Here is an 18603-nt window from a genome sequence, read left to right as displayed (position 1 = left end):
TTTGAGGCCTGATCCCCAAAGAAGCACCAGGAACTCCCATAAAAGCCAATGGGAGATATAGATGTTCCATGTAAATGGCCCTTGATTTGGGCCTTCATCTTCATTGAGTATTGGATAAGCCGCGGGTGCTGAATTATTTTGTGTGAGGGGGGATGTTACTTTTTTGTAGAGCTGAGACATGAAATATGTGAGGAACACAAATACTACAAAAACAAAAACAACGCCCCTGCCCCGCAAAACGTGGCAAAATAAGGAGGCAATGGAAGTTTCTAAACATTGATTTCAATATTTATTCTGTGATTAATATCACAATTCACCATAATAGTTGCACTATTTGTCATCCATTTTGATGAAACCATAATATAATAAAAATGATAGTTTCAGCAAGTGAGTTTTTGCATATATTAAAATGCAGACTTTTACAACAGCAACAAAAATGTGCAAACCTCTTGTCTCCCCAATGTAACAAAACAAAACAAAACCTTGTACTGAGGTATTTAGTCATGCTATCAATTTCAACAGAAGCAGGAGAAAAGAGAATCTAATGGATATAGCTTTGGATGCCCCTGCGCTATTTCTTTGTGGGGAACAGGATCAGATCAGTAGCAGAGCCAGAAGACTGGGCCTGGTCCAATGCCCATTGAAGCCAAATGCAGTCTTTGCATTGACTTCAGTGGGCATTGCATGGACTCTCGGGGCCCAAATTTGTTCCCATTGAAGCCAATGGCAAAATTCTAATGACTTTAATAGGAGGAGCCAGCCTTCTAAAGCCCGATCAAGTGAAATGGCAGGTGCCCTCAATTTTCCATTCTGAGCCCTCCGCATGGCACAGGATTGGGGCCCTTAGAGAGGAGCACATGACAGGGGCGATCAATGGATCAGACACGCAGCACAGCCTGCTGTACCAAACCATAAAGGAAGGAAGAATGAATCCCTCCTTTAAATTTTTAACCGGACAGGTATTCTTTTTCTTCCATACTTAGTTCCAAGCTCAACAAAATAAACATCTTAGCAGACCACCAAAACTGATACCACATATCAAGAGAGAGATGGTGAAATGTCAGGCTTTAAACATTTATTACGCAGATGATTCATTTTATAGCATACAGTGGTTCTGGATGTTCTATAAACAAGACTGAATTGCCATGAAGAGTTATCTCCCTTGTCTTAACAGTCTAGGAAAAGCTGAAAATGATGGTATTTTTCTCCCCTAGTACAACTATCTAGTCTCCTTCCCTGCCCCCCATTTTTCCTTTTCTCTTTTTTAAAAAAGCACTTAGTTTAACAAATCTGATAAAAGATTAAATTTTCAAACACAATAAATACATTTAAAAAAATCATTGTTAGCATGACTGTGTTCTGAAGGAAACCACATCTCCCTTTGCTTTTGACACTGGACTTGGAAAACGTTAGTGTTATTTCTCCTGGAGATCACAAAAGGATGGGATAATAGCTTAGTGGAAAGAACAAAATTAGTGTAAATCCACAGAACACCCAAAGGGGGAATAAAAATCAAGTTTAAGATTTTGAGACTTTCAAGTGAGAGGTGTTAATAAGGCTAAGCTTGTGTACGAAAAGAAACCATAGGGGCTTCTAACAATTTTTCTTTCAAAGTCATCCATCGCGTCAAGAATGGATACAAATTAATCTCCTTCAGGGGGAAGAGGAGAACCAGGCATATCACTTACTTCACTACTCTCCCCTCTTTGTGTTTCACCTTTCATATAAATGATGTATTCTCCAAACAGTGGTGAAATCCCTCACGGGAAAACACACAAGTCATTTTGTGGAGAACTAAAACCTTCAATTCGGAAATAATTTCACTAGGAACCAGTCTAATCACATGCCATATAGATTCTGGGCAGACGGCTAACCACTTTGTAGTGGAAGACTCCACAAATCTGTTCTTCATTTGAGCTTCTCCCTCCCCCCCTTCATCCTCTCAGCAACTTTAGTTACTGTAACACTGAGAAAATGTTCTCTGCCCGTGCAACTTCATCTCAGGGATTTCCCAACAGTATCACTGCTTTTCTCCACCTAGATCCTCAAACCACAGGTGAGGAGATGTCTTCTCAGGGCAGAGGACGGGACAAATTCAATGACCTATGGATGAAGGGCCAGATCCTGAGCTGGCGTGAACTGAGATAGCTTCAGTGACGCTACTCCCATTCACATCAGCTGAAGATCTGACCCGACATATCTAACTGGACTTCCCCCCCCGGCCCACTGATTTAATTTAAAGGGAACCATTTTTGAAATCTACGTTTATTGAGAACACAAAGATTGAAACTGGCCAATAACTCATGAAGAAACATAAATGGTAACTCATGTTCCTTCAAAAGGTAACTCAGTGCACACTAAGGCTGTGTCTACACTAGAGAGCTTACAGCAGCACAGCTGTCCCGATGCAGCTGTGCCGTTGTAAGATCTCTCATGTAGCTGCTCTGTGCCCACGGGAGAGACCTCTCCTGCGGATATAATTAAACTACCTCCAACGAGTGGCGGTTGCGACGTCGGCAGGAGAAACTCTCCCACCGACAGCGCTGTGCACGCCACCACTTATGCCAAGCGAAACGTATGTCGCTCACGGGGGGGTGTTTTTCACAGTCCTGAGAGACACAAGTTTGCTGACATAAGTGCTGGTGTAGACATGGCCTTACTAATTACAGGCTTTGGTGGTTGCAAAAAATGGAAAAAAACAAACAAACTCACTTGGATTTTTGTACTTGTACCATGAATTGGTGACAATATTAAAACCAGAGATGGTTTTACAGTGCTGTTTTATAGACATCGCTAATGAACCTATAATATTGGATCTAGTTGTATCTTGGCACCACTGCTTTGCTGGAGGCTTCCCACCACAGAGCATCTTATAGAATGCATGTTATATACAGCGGTGGTGCTCACACGACACTTTCACATTCATACATTGGACAGTCTCTTGCTATTGAGAAACCTGGAAACACAGATCCGTGACCACTCTTAGATGGAGAAAAATGCTATTTTGTACTGTTTCTTTCATTCCTTAGCAATGCTGTTTAGCGGTAGCAATGTCATAGGTAAAGTTTATTGTTATCAATGGACTTTCAAAAGATATGATTGGTGGTGTGCATAGATCCAGGGGAAAAAATACATTTTCAGTCAACATTTAGATTCACGGGTACCCATGGAACAATCAAAATTTCAAATTACAAAGCAGTTAATGGCAGAATGAACACACTTTAATTGTCAGATACAAATCACAAATCATTGAAAGATGGATTTCACATCACGAGACGTTCTTAGACACTGTCCAAAAAAGGCTTGGGGGAATCTCAGGGCTACAGAGCAAAGTAACAGGCCAAATCCATTAACCCTGAATATCTGGGTACAGGCCTGCAGCTAGAAGGCAACCTCTAGTAAAGGAAAACTATGAATAAACCCTCCTGGCTGGCGGTGGGAAAGCATTTGAACAGAATTACTGTCATGTGGCTTGGCTTTGCCTCTTGGTACTCCAAGAAAATTCCCAGTGATTAGGTGAAAATTCAAGTCTTAGAAATGCAATTTCCAATTCTCCTCTGGGTTCTTCTTTTTCTCCTTCCTTTGCTACATTCAGAGGTCAATTTGGAAATGTTGCAGATTATACCGGCCGAAAGACAGGCGCCACAAAAGCTGGCACGTACAGTGGGAGGGCTGGGAACAGGAGCTGAAGATCGTGGTTATTGGAGGGCTCAACTTGATCATTTGTACATTTCCCGTTAGGACTTGTGCCTGTATTTTAGGGGTTGTTTTTCTTTTAAAAACACAAAATAAAACAAAAAAATCACTTTCAAATTCTTTGTTCAAGTCTGAAAAAGGAGCAGCAGCAAGTGGATATATTAAGCTGCTTTTAAATAATTATTCTGATTGGCTGTGGACGTTCTAAAGCAATCAAATAATCTACTGTGGATAACCCACATATCACATTAGATCAACCTTGAACATTTTTGTTTTCCATCTTTAGCATCACCTTGAAAAGAGGGTGAGTAGATTTTGTGTTCAGGTTGGTAAGTGTTCATAACAATTCTGTGAGACGGCACTGAATCCAGCCTGAAGCAGCTGCTCCTTTCACATCCCAAGGGGCAAGGCATCAGAGGGCAAACAACTTAAGGAGGGTTTAGATTCAAAGGCTACAACCCTGAACCTTTTATAACACTGCTGGGCTTTGTTGCTCCTATAAAGTCCAATCTCTCATGGATAGTCACTATAAAATATTGCTGCTCCTACTGTCACACAGTTTTCTCACAGACAACCTAATGCTGAGGTACTGCAAGAGTTAGTCTTCGGAGAGCTAACCCCCTGGTCATCCCTAGACTGTTTCTGGAACTTAGAAATCAGTCTTTCCAGAGAAGTCCAGTGCAATAGGCAATTTTTTACAGCTGAATCAAGGTCTTCTCTTTCTTTCTTGGACACACTGCTGTTGAGGATTCTGTTTCCTGCTGTTTTCCTCGCTTTGTATGCACCTTAGAAAAGACCCAAGCAGAGAAGTTTCGAATAACTGTGAACCATAAAACAAATCTCCTCTCCTCTTGTGGTATTTTCTCTGTTGGAAATTTTTGCCCTCAAACTTGGCTTCCTGCAAATAATTTCCCCCCGAGTAACGGACAAATCTGGTTTTCTCTTACACCGCCATAAAACATACTGAACATCCAAAAAAGATCTGGATTGAATCTTTGTTCTCGTGAACAAACAGGCAGAAATTCAATCAACTGGTCCAAGTTGTGGAGTTCAAATCCAGATCTGTATTGCCTCACGGTCAGTGGGTATTTGGATCTGGGGGTTTGTGTTTGGGTCTCATGTTTCATCAGGAGCTACACTCCAGTTTCATGGCACCAGAGGTGGGTTTGCCAAATCCATACTTCTTACAACCAGAGGAAAGGGAAGAAAACTGAGTAACAGGAGAAAAGTGAAGACTGCCTTTTGGAAAACAGCTTGTGAGTGTTAGAAACACCAAAACAGATTTTCCAAGTGAGTTTCTGAGACCTGTTACAACAATGAAATAATGAAATAAGACAGATATTATATATGAATCTTAACGGTCAGATCCACCCAACATTGGCAGCTATGCTCAGCTCACAGGTGCCTGGAGGGAGGGTTATGTACTGTAGCTTCCTTCTCTAATCTTCCACTGTAATAAGTGCTGAACAAATAAAGGAAAATTTTCACTCCCTAATTCTGTTAGACTTCATCAAGTAAGCACCAGAAGTGATGTAGTAAATAAAAGCATCAATAAAGAAGCAACCACTAAGCCACAACATCATTTCCTGGTCACCATACAGGAAGTGAAGTAATGGCCTGCCTGTCCCTCTTTACCAATACAAAGTTACTGAAATAAGTAACTTCAAAGCATGTTTCAAATACGGGGCTGGAACAGATCTCCTTTTCCAAAAAAGAAACTGAAGTTAGTCAACAGGATCCATAAATCTGGTTAATGTTACTCAGACCCCAAATGATAAATATTGTGTTTACATCAATCTCTCGCCTTATAATATACATTAAAGCCCTAAACCTGCAAGTTGCTGAGCACCCCAAGTCCCGCTGGCATCATTGGGAATTAAAGCCATGCTGTCCTGTGGGACAGGCCCTGAAGGAAGGGTTTGGTGGGCAGCTCGCTCTTCTTAGGAATTACAGACTTGCTACAGAATAGATACTTTAAAAAATAAATGTACCATATGCTTAGAAGCTGCGGTTTCTCTGCCAAACTTGCATGTGCTTGAAAACTAATACTTGTTTTACGACTGACATGGATCCATCTCAGTCTAAATGCACATCGCACACTTACAGCTCACCTTCTTCCCTAACCAAGTCAAGTCATTGGCCTCACTTCTCATGCTAGACTGATCTGCCCTAGGGGCATTCTGCAAACACTTCTCAGCATTGCCAACACCACTTCAGCTTCACTGGTGTGAGCACTGTTGGGAACCCTAAACTAGACAGAGCACTAGTGTTTTTAAGCAGGTGTATCACCTAATCCTGCTTGGATCAGGTCTAGAGAACAGTGCTTAAATTGCTGACAGCAGCCTCTCTACAAGGGCTCCCAGTGTTTCTAACAACAGTGAAACTGCACTAGTGTTAAATACGGTGGGACAAGTAGATGTGATGGCTGCCGCCTTTGCCAACCCACTGGAGATTGAACTGGGCACCTCCAGAGCTCAAAAAGCATGAGCTGTGACAGCTTGCACTAAAGAATCAAACCTCTCTAGCTGGGGCTGTAACAGACTCATACTCTCTGCGCACTGCGCATGGAGGTGGGGGACCTGTAATACACGCTGACCAGTGAGTTACATCCTTCCTCGGATCCAAGGAAGCTCATCCTCAGTGTCTGAGGCCCACAGCAGTTTGAATTCCAGACAAGCTTCCACTCCATGACAGCTGCCATCTTGTCTGACCCACCAGGGATTGAATCAGAGATCGCCAGAGCTAAAAGCATGAGCTGCTACAGTTCGAGCTGAAGTCCCTAGCTGGGGCTGTAACAGACTCATATCCTCTGTGAATTGGACACAGAGGGAGAACTGTAACACACACTCACCAGTGGGTTACACAGGTGAGGCTAGTGAGGTGCACTGTGGCTTCCTTCTTGTACAACCTCTACTCCATCTCTAGCCATTTGCATTGCTCTCCTCTTTACACTTCATTTAGTGGAAAGAAACAACGCTCTCTGACCCTCCTCCTATCAAAGGCTGTATTAGTTACACTGACTAAACAGACTACGCTTCTGGCAAAGCAAAAGACGGGGACAGCCTCCTTCTGAATTCCACGTCTATGCAATGCAAACCGAGAGACACTGGTTTGGAAAGTTTAGCTAATTAGAAGCCAAACCTGAAACCTATATTTTCGGCTTTTCTTTTTTCCTTTCTGATGCCATATACTTGTCACCTTCTATTTACTGGTTTCCAAAGAAGAACTTCAAGTCTTAATTTTTTCCCTCACCCTGTCTATTATTAGGACCAAGCATAAGGGACCTGGTTTAAATGTATAATTACAACTGTGACAGTAATTACAATAAAGCACTCTTTAAACAAACAAAGTAAGTTACAAAAAATAAATGGATTATAGTTTAGTGGATGAGGAATACTGCGACTTTAACAGCAAACAGCTGCAGAATGCCTGTGTTTCTTAGAGTTACCAACTCAGAGTGTACATTTTTTAATTACCTTGATAGGTTACTGGCAAGAAGACTGTGGCTATGATACTTCTAAAGTGGCTTTTGGATTTTTTTAACTTCTCCTTCCAATTTAACACCCTTGTGCCAACCATTCAAGAGCTCACATTATAACATTATTTTCATGTTTCAAAGTTGATAGCAAATGTCTGTTTAAAAAAACCTAATAAAACAACAACAAAGAAAAATGGAAACCCAGTGCAAATAAATAAATCATCTTGTGTGAAATCCTAATCTAGAATCAGGTGTTGGGGGGGATTTTGCGGAGGGGGGGAGAATAAAAAGTTGAAGACAAGAGGAGGGGGAAAAAAAATAATGAAAGCTTCGCTTTGACAAAAGCCGTCAATTACCGGCGTCTGGTGTGGAACGTGTCTTTCTTTGTCTTCCCAAGACATCTGCTGTGTGTTGTCTCCTGCCAGTTGGCTGGTGCAAGCCAAGAGAATGGCGTGGAAACAATGCTAGACTGCACTTCCACTTGCTTTTCAAATTCTCCGTGTTCTTTCTAAAGCCAAACAATAACACGGCGGGATGCGTGGCTGCATGAGCAATGATTTAATAAAAGAAACCTGAAACAAAAACTCAGCAGGAAAGAGGGGTGGTGCTCCGCAACACAGCTGAAAAGAAACATGCTCCTCTGCCCTCCAACCTCATGAACATATTCTTAAGCATGCTGGGGTTTGTCTTCTTAGGTATTTTCTCATAAAGGTTCTCACTTCTCTCTCCAGTAGCTGATCAATTTGTAGCACAGTTCCTTCCTGTTTCCTTTTAAGGTGCATGTCTTCTTCCTGCTCCCATCCATCCCCACCTCCCCGCGTTCTCAGGCTGTCAGTTTCTGGATTGTCTTGTTGTAGTACTGTGTGATGGTGGGCGTCAGGGGGTTCCAGTTGTTGGCGTGCAACTCAATGACCTCGAGGAGGAGGGACCGTGTCAGCATGGACTCCGAGGGGCACAGCATCTTGTCACGTGCTATTGCCAGCAGCTCTGTCATCATCTCAGGCAGCTGGTCCTCCAGCAGCCGGCCTGTGCTTTGCAGCTGTCAAGAGAGAAGGGTCGAAAGCTGCATGTTAAAGTGCAAGTCACCACTCCAGCCTTTATTATTGTTTAGTTTTAAAACTATCCTGGTTGCAACTAAGATGTCAGCTTGGACTTGTCATGTGGGGTGGTGGGGGGTCCCAGGGAAATATAAAGCTCAGTTAACCACAGCATTGCTATCAGAATCCCTCACTTTGTGGAGACTCTCCTGGAAAACTATCCTCCTGGCACATGTGCTTGTAAAATATTAGAGGAGGAGGAAAGTGGAGAGCTGGATGCAGGCATATGGCACCTCTGAAAAAGTGATGTCGGCTGCAGAGAAACAATGGCGGAAGAGCCACAGATGGTCTGCTCTTTGCTGTCATGTAACAACTCAAGGGCTTCTGGAAGCTACACTGAACAGCATTCAGTTATAAGGAGAAAATATTTACATAATAGGGCTGATTTCCAAAAGTGCAGCCATCCTTTCTGGAGACGAAGTCCTCACCTGCATTTAGCATCTGCAACTGAGATACAAGTGCAAATCTTGAGATCTTGGAGGCTGAACTACCTGGCTATGGGTGCAAATGTGACATAGGTACATTGTGATAACTGGGCCTACAAATTTACCCTTATTATGAGCTCAACTGTAAGAAAGTTTATAAAGTGTCGCAATAACCTATGACAATAAATGTTGATGGGAAAAGATGCAAAAGAGATACAAAGACTGAATTAGTCCAGATAAAAAGGCCCTACTGATATAACTCAGCATCATGCCTGGCAAACAAGAAAAGTGTGCCACCGTCAATTAATGAACCAAAATTGGTGTGTCAGAAATTAGGCCTAATTGGTGGACAAAATAAGGAGGGGGGTGGGTTATTCCATTCAAGACTCGCCTTTTTGGGTCCTCCAAAAGAGACTTTCGGGAGAAAAAGCTGGCTACCATGACGCTGGCTGACTGAAAGATGAGAGAAGAGGAAAGAGCGAGGTTTATCAATATGGCTGCTACCCCCATCGTCTCCTGGGATCCACAGGACCTTTTTCATCCTACCCCTGAAAGATGTCCTGACCAGACTGGGCCAGAAAGAGGGAGACAAGATGATGACATTGTTACCTCCATCAGCTTCAGATCCCAACCACCACCTGGAATGTGAAACTTTGTCCCCCACACATAGTATCCTTTTCCTTACCTACCTTAATCATTCTCTTTCCTCTCTCTCCTTTTTCCTTTTGTCTAATAAGAGCCTAGTTTAGCTGGCCAAGCTTGCATATTTTGCAATGCTGCTGTAAGTCTGTGACCAGAAAGGCAGCTAAATGCAATGCCAAAAACATCCGATGCTGGTACAAGTTTGCTCAGAGTGGCTGCTAAGACTTTGTGCTCTTCTTGTGCTTTTCCAGCAGCAGGGCTGCAAGTGAAAGATGAAGTTTCTATCTTTGCTGTACTTTTTGCTCCTCTTTTTGTGTGTGTTCACCTTGTTTTGTCTTAAAGGAAGCAGGATTGTGCTTTAACAGCAACAATAACAACTCACAAGAACAAAAGAACAGCTATAGTAGGTCAGACCAATAGTCCACCTTGCCCAGTATCCTGTCTTCTGACAGTGGCCAGTGCCAGAAGCTTCAGAGGGAACGAACAGAACAGGGCAATTTCCAGTGATCCGTCCTCTGCCATCCAGTCCCAGCTTCTGGCAGTTGGAGCATGAGGTTGCATCCCTGACTATCTTATATCCCTGATGGACCTATCCTCCAGGAACTTATTCTTTTTTGAACCCAGTTATACTCTTGGCCTTCACAACATCCCATGGCAATGAGTTCCACAGGTTGACTGTGAGTTCTGTGAAGAAGTATTTTCTTTTTTTTTGTTTTTTTTTTTTAAACCTGCTGTCTATTAATTTTCATTAGGTGAGCCCTAGTTCTTGTGTTTTGGGAAGGGGTAAATAAAATGTCCCTGGAAATATGGATGAATTGCTCAGGATGACTACAAAAGATTAGCACAAGCATGTAGGGACAAAATCAGAAAGACTAAGCCCTGGTCTACACTATGACTTTAGGTCGAATTTAGCAGCGTTAAATCGATGTAAACCTGCACCCGTCCACACGATGAAGCCCTTTATTTCGACTTAAAGGGCTCTTAAAATCGATTTCCTTACTCCACCCCTGACAAGTGGATTAGCACTTAAATCGGCCTTGCCGGGTTGAATTTGGGGTACTGTGGACACAATTTGACGGTATTGGCCTCCGGGAGCTATCCCAGAGTGCTCCATTGTGACTGCTCTGGACAGCACTCTCAACTCAGATGCACGATTGTTTGCCGTTGCTCTGACGCAGGGAGGGGCGACTGACGACACGGCTTACAGGGTTGGCTTATAGGAAGTTAAAATCAACAAAGGGGGTGACTTTACATCAAAGAGTATTTCAAGCAGGACTTCACGGAGGGTTACAATAAGAAATGGTGCACCTAAGTTATTGTTCTTATTGGAACAAGGAGGTTAGTCTGGCCTCTGATTGATACATGGCTAGATTTACCTCGCTGCACCTTCTCTGTGAGTGACTGCAGTGTGACCTAGAGGAATGAGTCCCCTAGACGGGGGGTGGGAGAGGGGGGGTTTGCAAATGAGTACAAAACAAATCTGGTCTATTTCTTGTTTTGATCCACTCCATCTATCTTTTACATCTTTGGCTGGCAGCAGACGGTGCAGAAGGACTGCATGCCATCCACATCTCATGGCTGCTCGGCAGAAGATGGTACAATAGGACTGCTAGCCATCCTCATCTCTTGCCTGCCCGGCAGAAGATGATGCAATAGGACTGCTAGCAATCCGTATCACCTGCCTGCTCACCATAAGATGGTTCAATAGGACTGACTGCAGGACTAAAGAGAATGACCTGATCAAGTCACTCCAAATTTAGTCCCTGCACCCATGTCTGCCCAGGTGCTCCTGATCGACCTCACAGAGGCGACCAGGAGCACCTCGGACATGACGATGACGGCTACCAGTCCTATTGCACCGTCTGCTGCCACAAGGCAATGGGTTGCTGCTGCTGTGTAGCAATGCAGTACCGCGTCTGCCAGCACCCAGGAGACATACGGTGACAGTGAGCTGAGCGGGCTCCATGCTTGCCGTGGTATGGCGTCTGCACAGGTAACTCAGGAAAAAAGGCGCGAAATGATTGTCTGCCTTGCTTTCACGGAGGGAGGGAGGGAAGGGGGCCTGACGATATGTACCCAGAACCACCCGCGACAATGTTTTAGACCCATCAGGCATTGAGATCTCAACCCAGAATTCCAAGGGGCAGCGGAGACTGTGGGAACTGTGGGATAGCTACCCACAGTGCAACACTCCGGAAGTCGACTCTAGCCTCGGTACTGTGGAAGCACTCCGCCGAGTTAATGCACTTAATGCACTTAGAACATTTTCTGTGGGGACACACACACTCGAATATATAAAACCGATTTCTAAAAAAACGACTTCTATAAATTCGACCTAATTTCATAGTGTAGACATACCCTAAGGCACAAAATGAGTTACACCAACAAGAGACATAAAAGGCAAAAAGAAGAGGTTCTTTAAATACATTAGGAGCAAAAGAAAGATGAAGGAAAGTGTAGGTTCTCTACTTAGCAAGGAAGGAGAGCTAATAACTGATGACATCAAGAAGGCTGAGGAGTTTAATACCTAGTTTGCTTAAGTCTTCACTAAAAAGTCTTCACAAAGTCTTTGCTTAAGTCTTCACTAAAATGGTGACCAGATACTCAACACAATTAATATTAACAACAAGGAGGAAGGAATATATGCTAAAATAGGGAAAGAACAGGTTAAAGTATATTTAGGTAAATTAGATGTATTCAAGTCGGCAGGGCCTGATGAAATTCATCCAAGGGCCTTAAGGAACTAGCTAAAGCAATCGCAGAACATTAGCAATTACCTTTGAGCACTCATAGAGGATAGGCAAGGTCTCTGAGGACAGGAGAAGGGCAAACATGGTATCTGTCTTTTAAAAGGGGAACAAAGAGGACCCAGGGAATTGTAAACCAGTCAACCTAACTTTGATACCTGGAAAGATACTGAAATAAATTGTTAAACAATCAATTTGTAAGTACCTAGGGGATAATAGGATAAATCATGCCAAACCAACCTAATTGCCTTCTTTGACAGGGTTACTGTCCTAGTAGATGGGGGGAGGGGGGCAGCAGATGTGATATATCTTGGTTTTAGTAAGGTTTTTGATACAGTTCCACATGACACTCTCATAAGTAAACTAAGGAAATACGATCTAGATGAAATTAGTATAAGGGGGTTCCCAACTGGTTGAAAAACTGTACTCAAAGAGGAGTTATCTATAGTTCACTGTCAAACTGGGAAGGCAGGGTACATTTAGTGGGGTCCCAGAGGGGTCAGTCCTGGATCTGATAGTATTCAATATTTTCATTAATGACTTGAATAATGGAGTGGAGAGCATGCTTATAAAATCTGTAGAAGATACCAAAATGGAAGGGGTTGCAAGCACTTTGGAGGGTAGGATTAGAACACAAAACTACCTTGACAAATTGGAGAATTGGTCTGAAATCAGTAAGATGAAATTCAATAGAGACAAGTGCAGAGTACTTCACTGAGGAAGGAAAAATCAAGCGCACAACTACAAAACGGGGACTAATTGGCTAGGTGGTAGTACTGCTGAAAGGGTCTGGAGGCGATAATGGATCACAGATTGAATATGAGACAACAATGTGACGGGATAAAGGCTAATATCATTCTGCGGTGTATTAACAGAAGTGTTGCACGTAAGACACAGGAGGTAACTATCACACTCTACTTGGCACTGGTGAGTCTCACCTGGAGCGCTGTGTCCAATTCTGGGCGCAACACTTAGGAAAGATGTGGACCAACTGGAGCGAGTCCAGAGGAGGGCAACAAATATGATAAAACTTTTAAAGAAAAGCTGATCTACGTGGGAAGATTAAAAATATTGGTCATGTTTAGTCCTGAGAGAAGACAACTGAGGGGTACCTGGTAACAGTCTTCAAATATGTTAAAGACTGGTACAAAGATCACTGTGATCAGTCATTCTCCATGTGCACTGGAGGTAGGACAAGAAGTAATGGGTTTAATCTGCAGCAACAGAGATTTAGGTGAGATACTCACTTTCTAACTATAAGTTAAGCTCCGGAAGAGGCTTCACCATCACTTCCCGAGGTCCCTTCCAGCCCTACATTTCTATGATTCTCTATTCTTGCACAAATAACTGGCAGTCTCCCCTCTTCTCAGTGTTACTCACTAGGTCCTGTAGTGAGGCCATGTATTCCTAAGCCTCCCACATTTTTTTTTAAACAAAATATACTACTGAACATTCTGCGACTGAAAGGGGTGTGGAGGGGAGACAAATTTGACAAGAAGCCAGGGTGCAGTGGAGAATGGGACTGTCTACAAAGAGATTGGGACAAGGAACTGGAGGGGAAAGGGAGGGAAATGGGATGGGGACAAAAGCTTGACAAGAAGTCCAGAAAAGGAGGCAGGGACTGGGAACCTGTGGAGATGGGGAACACATAGGCTGGATGGCGGGCAGCTGGAGGCTGTCAGGGAAGAGAGACAGATCAGATGAAGAGCCAGAATTCCCAGGACTGGAGGTGAAAGTGACAGGGGGAACAAGCAGAAGAATCTGTGCTCACTACAGCTCAGATCCCTTTCGAGCCTGGAATGGAACTCATGATTTCTGATTCTCACCATTTCGCTGCTGTCATAAAATATCTGTGAAATCTACCGGCAAAGTGTTTCACCCCTGCTCTAGTGCTGGTCCACACAGAGGATGACAACCTACTATTGCTATCCGTTACTCCATTAGCTCAAGTGGCAGAGGCCTGTGTGGTGGATCTAGGACAGTCTTTTTGTTCTGTGGGCAGCACCTACCCAGGGCAGTGCGGCCCTGGTCCATGACTAGGGTGCCCGGGTGCTACAGTAAATACAAATAATAAATATGAATAAAGGTTCCAACTATGCTGATGACCCATGTGGGTTTCAATATGATGCCACATGATGGAATTTCAATGTTTTCACTTAGTTTTTTTTTAAACCTAGGAAATTACACACAAAAATTCATTAAAAGAACATTAATATTACAAAGTCAAGCACTCATACGTTAGGAAATGTCAGAATTAAGGTAGTCGATGCAACTTTATTCAGCCCCCTTGTGTTTCTGCCCGATGACCACGAGGCAGTCTTTACTTACATGATCACATACTATTTTTTCCCACAGGGCCCCTGTCTCATTCAATGCACAGGAAGGAGATGCTCTGGGGTTGCATCAGGTTTGGGTCGTGAAGGAGGCTGTTATCTGTAGGATCCCTGGCTCATCTGTTGCAGAGGTTGGAAGGTGTGGGTGTGTAGTGAAGAAGGCAGGGGATTACAGAAGACAAAGGAGGGTCCCACGCTTAAGGCAGTTGAATGCTGCTCTGGAGAAGTCGATTTTATCTGTGCCTCTGCCACAAAGAATCCCTACATGATTCCGAGCAAGTCACTTAAACCGAACTTTCCACAAGTGGTCACTAATGATGTATTCTCGTTTTCTGGGTGCCTGGCTTGAGATGCTGGGGTCTGGCTTGACGAAGTGCTGAGCACTCACAGATGCAACTGAAGTCAATGGAAGCTGTGCTTTGAACATATAAAGGGCACAGGCAACCTTCATTCGGGCATATCCTAACTTCTGAATGCTTGACTTTGCAATCTTGATGTTCTTTTTAACATAGGCTTTTTTAAAGTGGAATATAAAATATAAAGTCAGTCGGGTAGCATGGCACTGTGTGCATAGTGATGGGACTCATATTTAGGATTCTGGGCCCCAGGCTTGGTTGAGACTGAGCGTGCAGTGTATATACCTAAGGTGATGGCTCATCTCTAGGGGCTCATGAGACGCTCCAGACTGAACTGATGACTGCCAATCAGAACATCGCATTGAGGGTGGTGCAGGCCTATCATAAGGGTGGTCAGCCAGGGGGAAAGCAGAAGCAGCGTGCAAGGAGGGAAGAACTATGGAGGAGGGAAAGGGGAAGAAAATCCTCAGCCATTAAAAATAAAACAGGGTAGTTGGAGGAATGTCACTCTTTGAGCAGAAAGTGTCCTGTGTCATGTAGGAGCTTGGGGGAAACCGTTGTAGCCCTATCTTAAGACATTTTAACATCTCGGACGGGGGACCAAATTCTAGCAAGATTCCACTGTGTGCAGTAGATGGGACCTTAAATGGATTTTGTAACCATGTCCAAAGCTTTAGCCTGGTTACCGAGCCCTGGAAAAGTCCTGTTTAGATGAGAGATAGGAATTGCACTGGAAGTGAGACAGGGAACAACTGGGTTATATCGGGGTCCCCTGACCCAATTTGATGTGTGCTTCAAACAGGAACTCAATACTTCACCCTTGTGGTAATTAAGTGGTTAGGACATTAACTTAACATTTCACTTGTATAATGGCCCTTCCAGGAGCTCAGAGCCAGCACACACCATGCCAGGCATTTGCTCAGTACTGACTCATGTTGAATCACCAGTGTTATTTCAGATATTCCCCACCTCATATTGGTCTGCCTTGACTATACATAGCTTGTGATGGGACCACAACACAAAGCAATAAAGCTGCAGGATGTAGTTTGCTATATTCAGACATAATGAAACAGACACATTCATGATGGGAATACCCTTGTCACAGAAAAGGAGTTGTGGGATTCTTGATGATTATAGGTGGTCAGGAGCTTGGTTTCACACCTTGGCTTGGGTTATACGCAGTACAAGGCTGCAGGACTGAAATTGTGGTCCCTCTTGAGAGCTTCCAGTTTTGGTTGCAATGTCCCTCAAATAAACAAACAAGTTAAAAGAATAAATATAGAAAAGAGGGCCTGATTCTCCACTGCTTGCCCTCCTGTCACCATTTACCTCTGAGCAGAACAAGTGCAAAGGGGTGGGAGGGGGCTGAAAACACCACCATACTGATTTTACAACCATTTGGTACAGGTGTGAACAATGACACATGGAGCAAAGCTGTGGGGAATTTGGCTCAGAATATCTGAGGTCCCAACAGCCCATTCATACCTCCATGGAACAGCAAAGGACAGCGTCTTCTTTCACATCCTGAGATTGCAACAACTGCAAGAGAGAGAGAGAAAAAGAGGCAGCCGGTTATTAAAGCATACCTTGTTTCTACTGCCTTATAATCCCTCCCCTACCAGACTGCTCCTTCCATGTTTTAACCTGTGTTCGCTTTCCCCACAGCCACAGCAGGGAAAAGAAGAAAGTGGAGGGGGAAAAGGAATGATGTCTCTGGTGTGAATGAAGAGACACAAGGCCAGAGTGCAGCGTTTCCACGGTTGAGATGGAGGAAGCAGAGCAGAACATACACAGTACATGATAACTTTCAGGGTACATGTTAAGTATGTAGTGAGAGTTTTTATGACGTAGGTTATTGTACACAAGGAAACGCGCTAAGTCCCACCAAGTCATTTCACTAAACATCCATCCTATGATAATTTTCAGCCATTAACAGTCTGGACTGCAGTTGAAGCAGTAAGTAGAGGTGAAGGGCTCTCTATGCCCTTTCCAAATTAGAAAGCATAGGAAGCATTATGACTTTGCATCCTGAACCTGATGGTCTCTTTCAGAGCAGTTCTTTTGAACAATCCTAGAATTATGTTGCAGGAGAGCATCATTTCCTACACACACAAGCGCCAACCTCTCCTAGCACTGGTGGGTGCTCGCGCCCCCCCACCCACCCACGGCCCTGCTCCAACTCCATCCCTGCCCCGCCCCCATTCCAACTCCTTCCCCAAAGTCCCTGCCCCAACTCTGCCCCCTCCCTGCCCCTACTGGACCCCTTCCCCAAATCCCCACCTCTTCCCCACCTCCTCCCCTGAGCGTGCTGCGATCCCGCTCCTTCCCCCTCCCTCCCACAGCTTGTTACGCGGCAAAACAGCTGTTTCGCGGCAACAAGCCTGGGAGGAGAAGCGGGGATGCGGTGCGCTCAGGGGAGGAGGCGGAGGTGAGCTGGGAGGTGCGGAGAGCTTGGCTGCTGGTGGGTGCAGAGCACCCACCAATTTTTCCCCATGGGTGCTCCAGCCCTGGAGCACCCACAGAGTCAGCACCTATGCCTACACGCAGGGATTGATTCTACTTCCACCACACCGATTTCACACCTGTAATTCCACTGACTCCCAACTGTGCCTAATTGTGGAACCACTTCCAATTGTGGAGAACTGAACTCACAACTGTGTCTTAGACTAAAACTTTCTCCTAAATCACAAGTGCTTACTGAAGATAGTAGGGTGGATTTTCACGGGGCGTGGAACTGTGGGTTGGGAGTGGGCATTAGTGTCTGGCGAATGGAAATAATGGGGAGGGGGGAATATATGTTTTCAACCCCCCCCCCCAAAGTTTTCTGTCCCCGCTGTTCACACTGAGGCAAGAGAGGAACGGGAGCTGGTGGAAGGGCTGGAGCGGCCGCAGCAGTGCATGGGATCAGTTGGCTGCCAGGGAGCAGGTTGAACTCCCTGGCAGTCCAGTCCCACCTTCCAGCGGGTTGGGACAGGGTCCGGGCACTATGGTGGGCAGGAGTGCATCACCATACCGAGTGAAGCCACCGAGGGTGTGGGGGAGCACTGAGGTGTCCCTTAACAGCCTGGCGCGCTCCCCACTTCTCAGGAGTTCCTCTTGCTCCCCCTCCCTGCTCCCCACACAATGTGATGTCGATGGCCCAATAATCTAAATGCATCAATGCAGAATCCCCCACAATGCTGGGTTTTGCCAGTGTGGATAGTGACATTTCCCACCACCTTCTCCATTCAATATATTTTGTCAGCACCAGTTCCAGACTTTGCTCTGCCTTTTCTACTCTTATCCCAAATGTGAGTTTCTTCGTTGGTTTTACAAGCATGAGCAATTTTAAAGAGAAACCAAACTCCTGGATTGGAAGGATTAGATTTTTCTCGGTAAACACTGATTTCACTGTACACATGTAAACCGATGAAAGAATATTTCCATCAACAAAAATCATGATCTACAGACTGGCAAAGTAAGAAAAATGCTGCTTGAGAATGACAGTTTGATTTAAGGGGATTTACTTTGTATATTTTTACGTGATGTTGACAATTTGTGTTTTTTGAATATCAGCATCTACAGTCATTAAATAATTACTGTGAAACCCCCTATTCTAGGAGTCCACCATGATTTCCTGCAACGGTGCAAATTTAAATCAATAAAAATAAAAAAATGCTTAAACCCCAACATTTTGCACAAATATGAAAATGTAAAATCAATAAAACTTTTAAAAGTTTTAAAACAAAATATTATCTGTCAAAATTATAAAAGAACAGAGGGCACAGCCAGCTGATCAGTACCGGAGTTTATTCATTGGTCTGAACTGTAAGTAATAAGTTACAAATTT

The 18603-nt window shown here is 44.1% G+C and overlaps 1 protein-coding gene across 10 annotated transcripts in view; it reads right to left on the bottom strand.

The window, feature by feature from the left end:
* Nucleotides 1–276: 276 nt before the first annotated feature.
* The window catches only part of CTIF (cap binding complex dependent translation initiation factor), a 349613-nt gene continuing 331286 nt past the window's right edge, over nucleotides 277–18603 (bottom strand). For 9 of the 10 annotated variants that reach the window (XM_048849819.2, XM_048849821.2, XM_048849823.2 and 6 more), the window contains 2 exons: nucleotides 16260–16313; nucleotides 277–8213 (listed from right to left, as the gene is read on the bottom strand). In XM_048849819.2, the coding sequence (XP_048705776.2) occupies nucleotides 7998–8213; nucleotides 16260–16313 (270 nt within the window). In that variant the 3' untranslated portion in view covers nucleotides 277–7997. The remainder of the gene's footprint in view (nucleotides 8214–16259; nucleotides 16314–18603) is intronic. The other variant, XR_007356637.2, reaches the window with a different exon arrangement.

Source organism: Caretta caretta, chromosome 5 (assembly GCF_965140235.1).
Source record: "Caretta caretta isolate rCarCar2 chromosome 5, rCarCar1.hap1, whole genome shotgun sequence".
Taxonomy (NCBI): Eukaryota; Metazoa; Chordata; order Testudines; family Cheloniidae; genus Caretta; species Caretta caretta.
The sequence above is the reverse complement of the archived record's forward strand: the minus strand, read 5'-3'. Positions and strand labels throughout refer to the sequence as shown.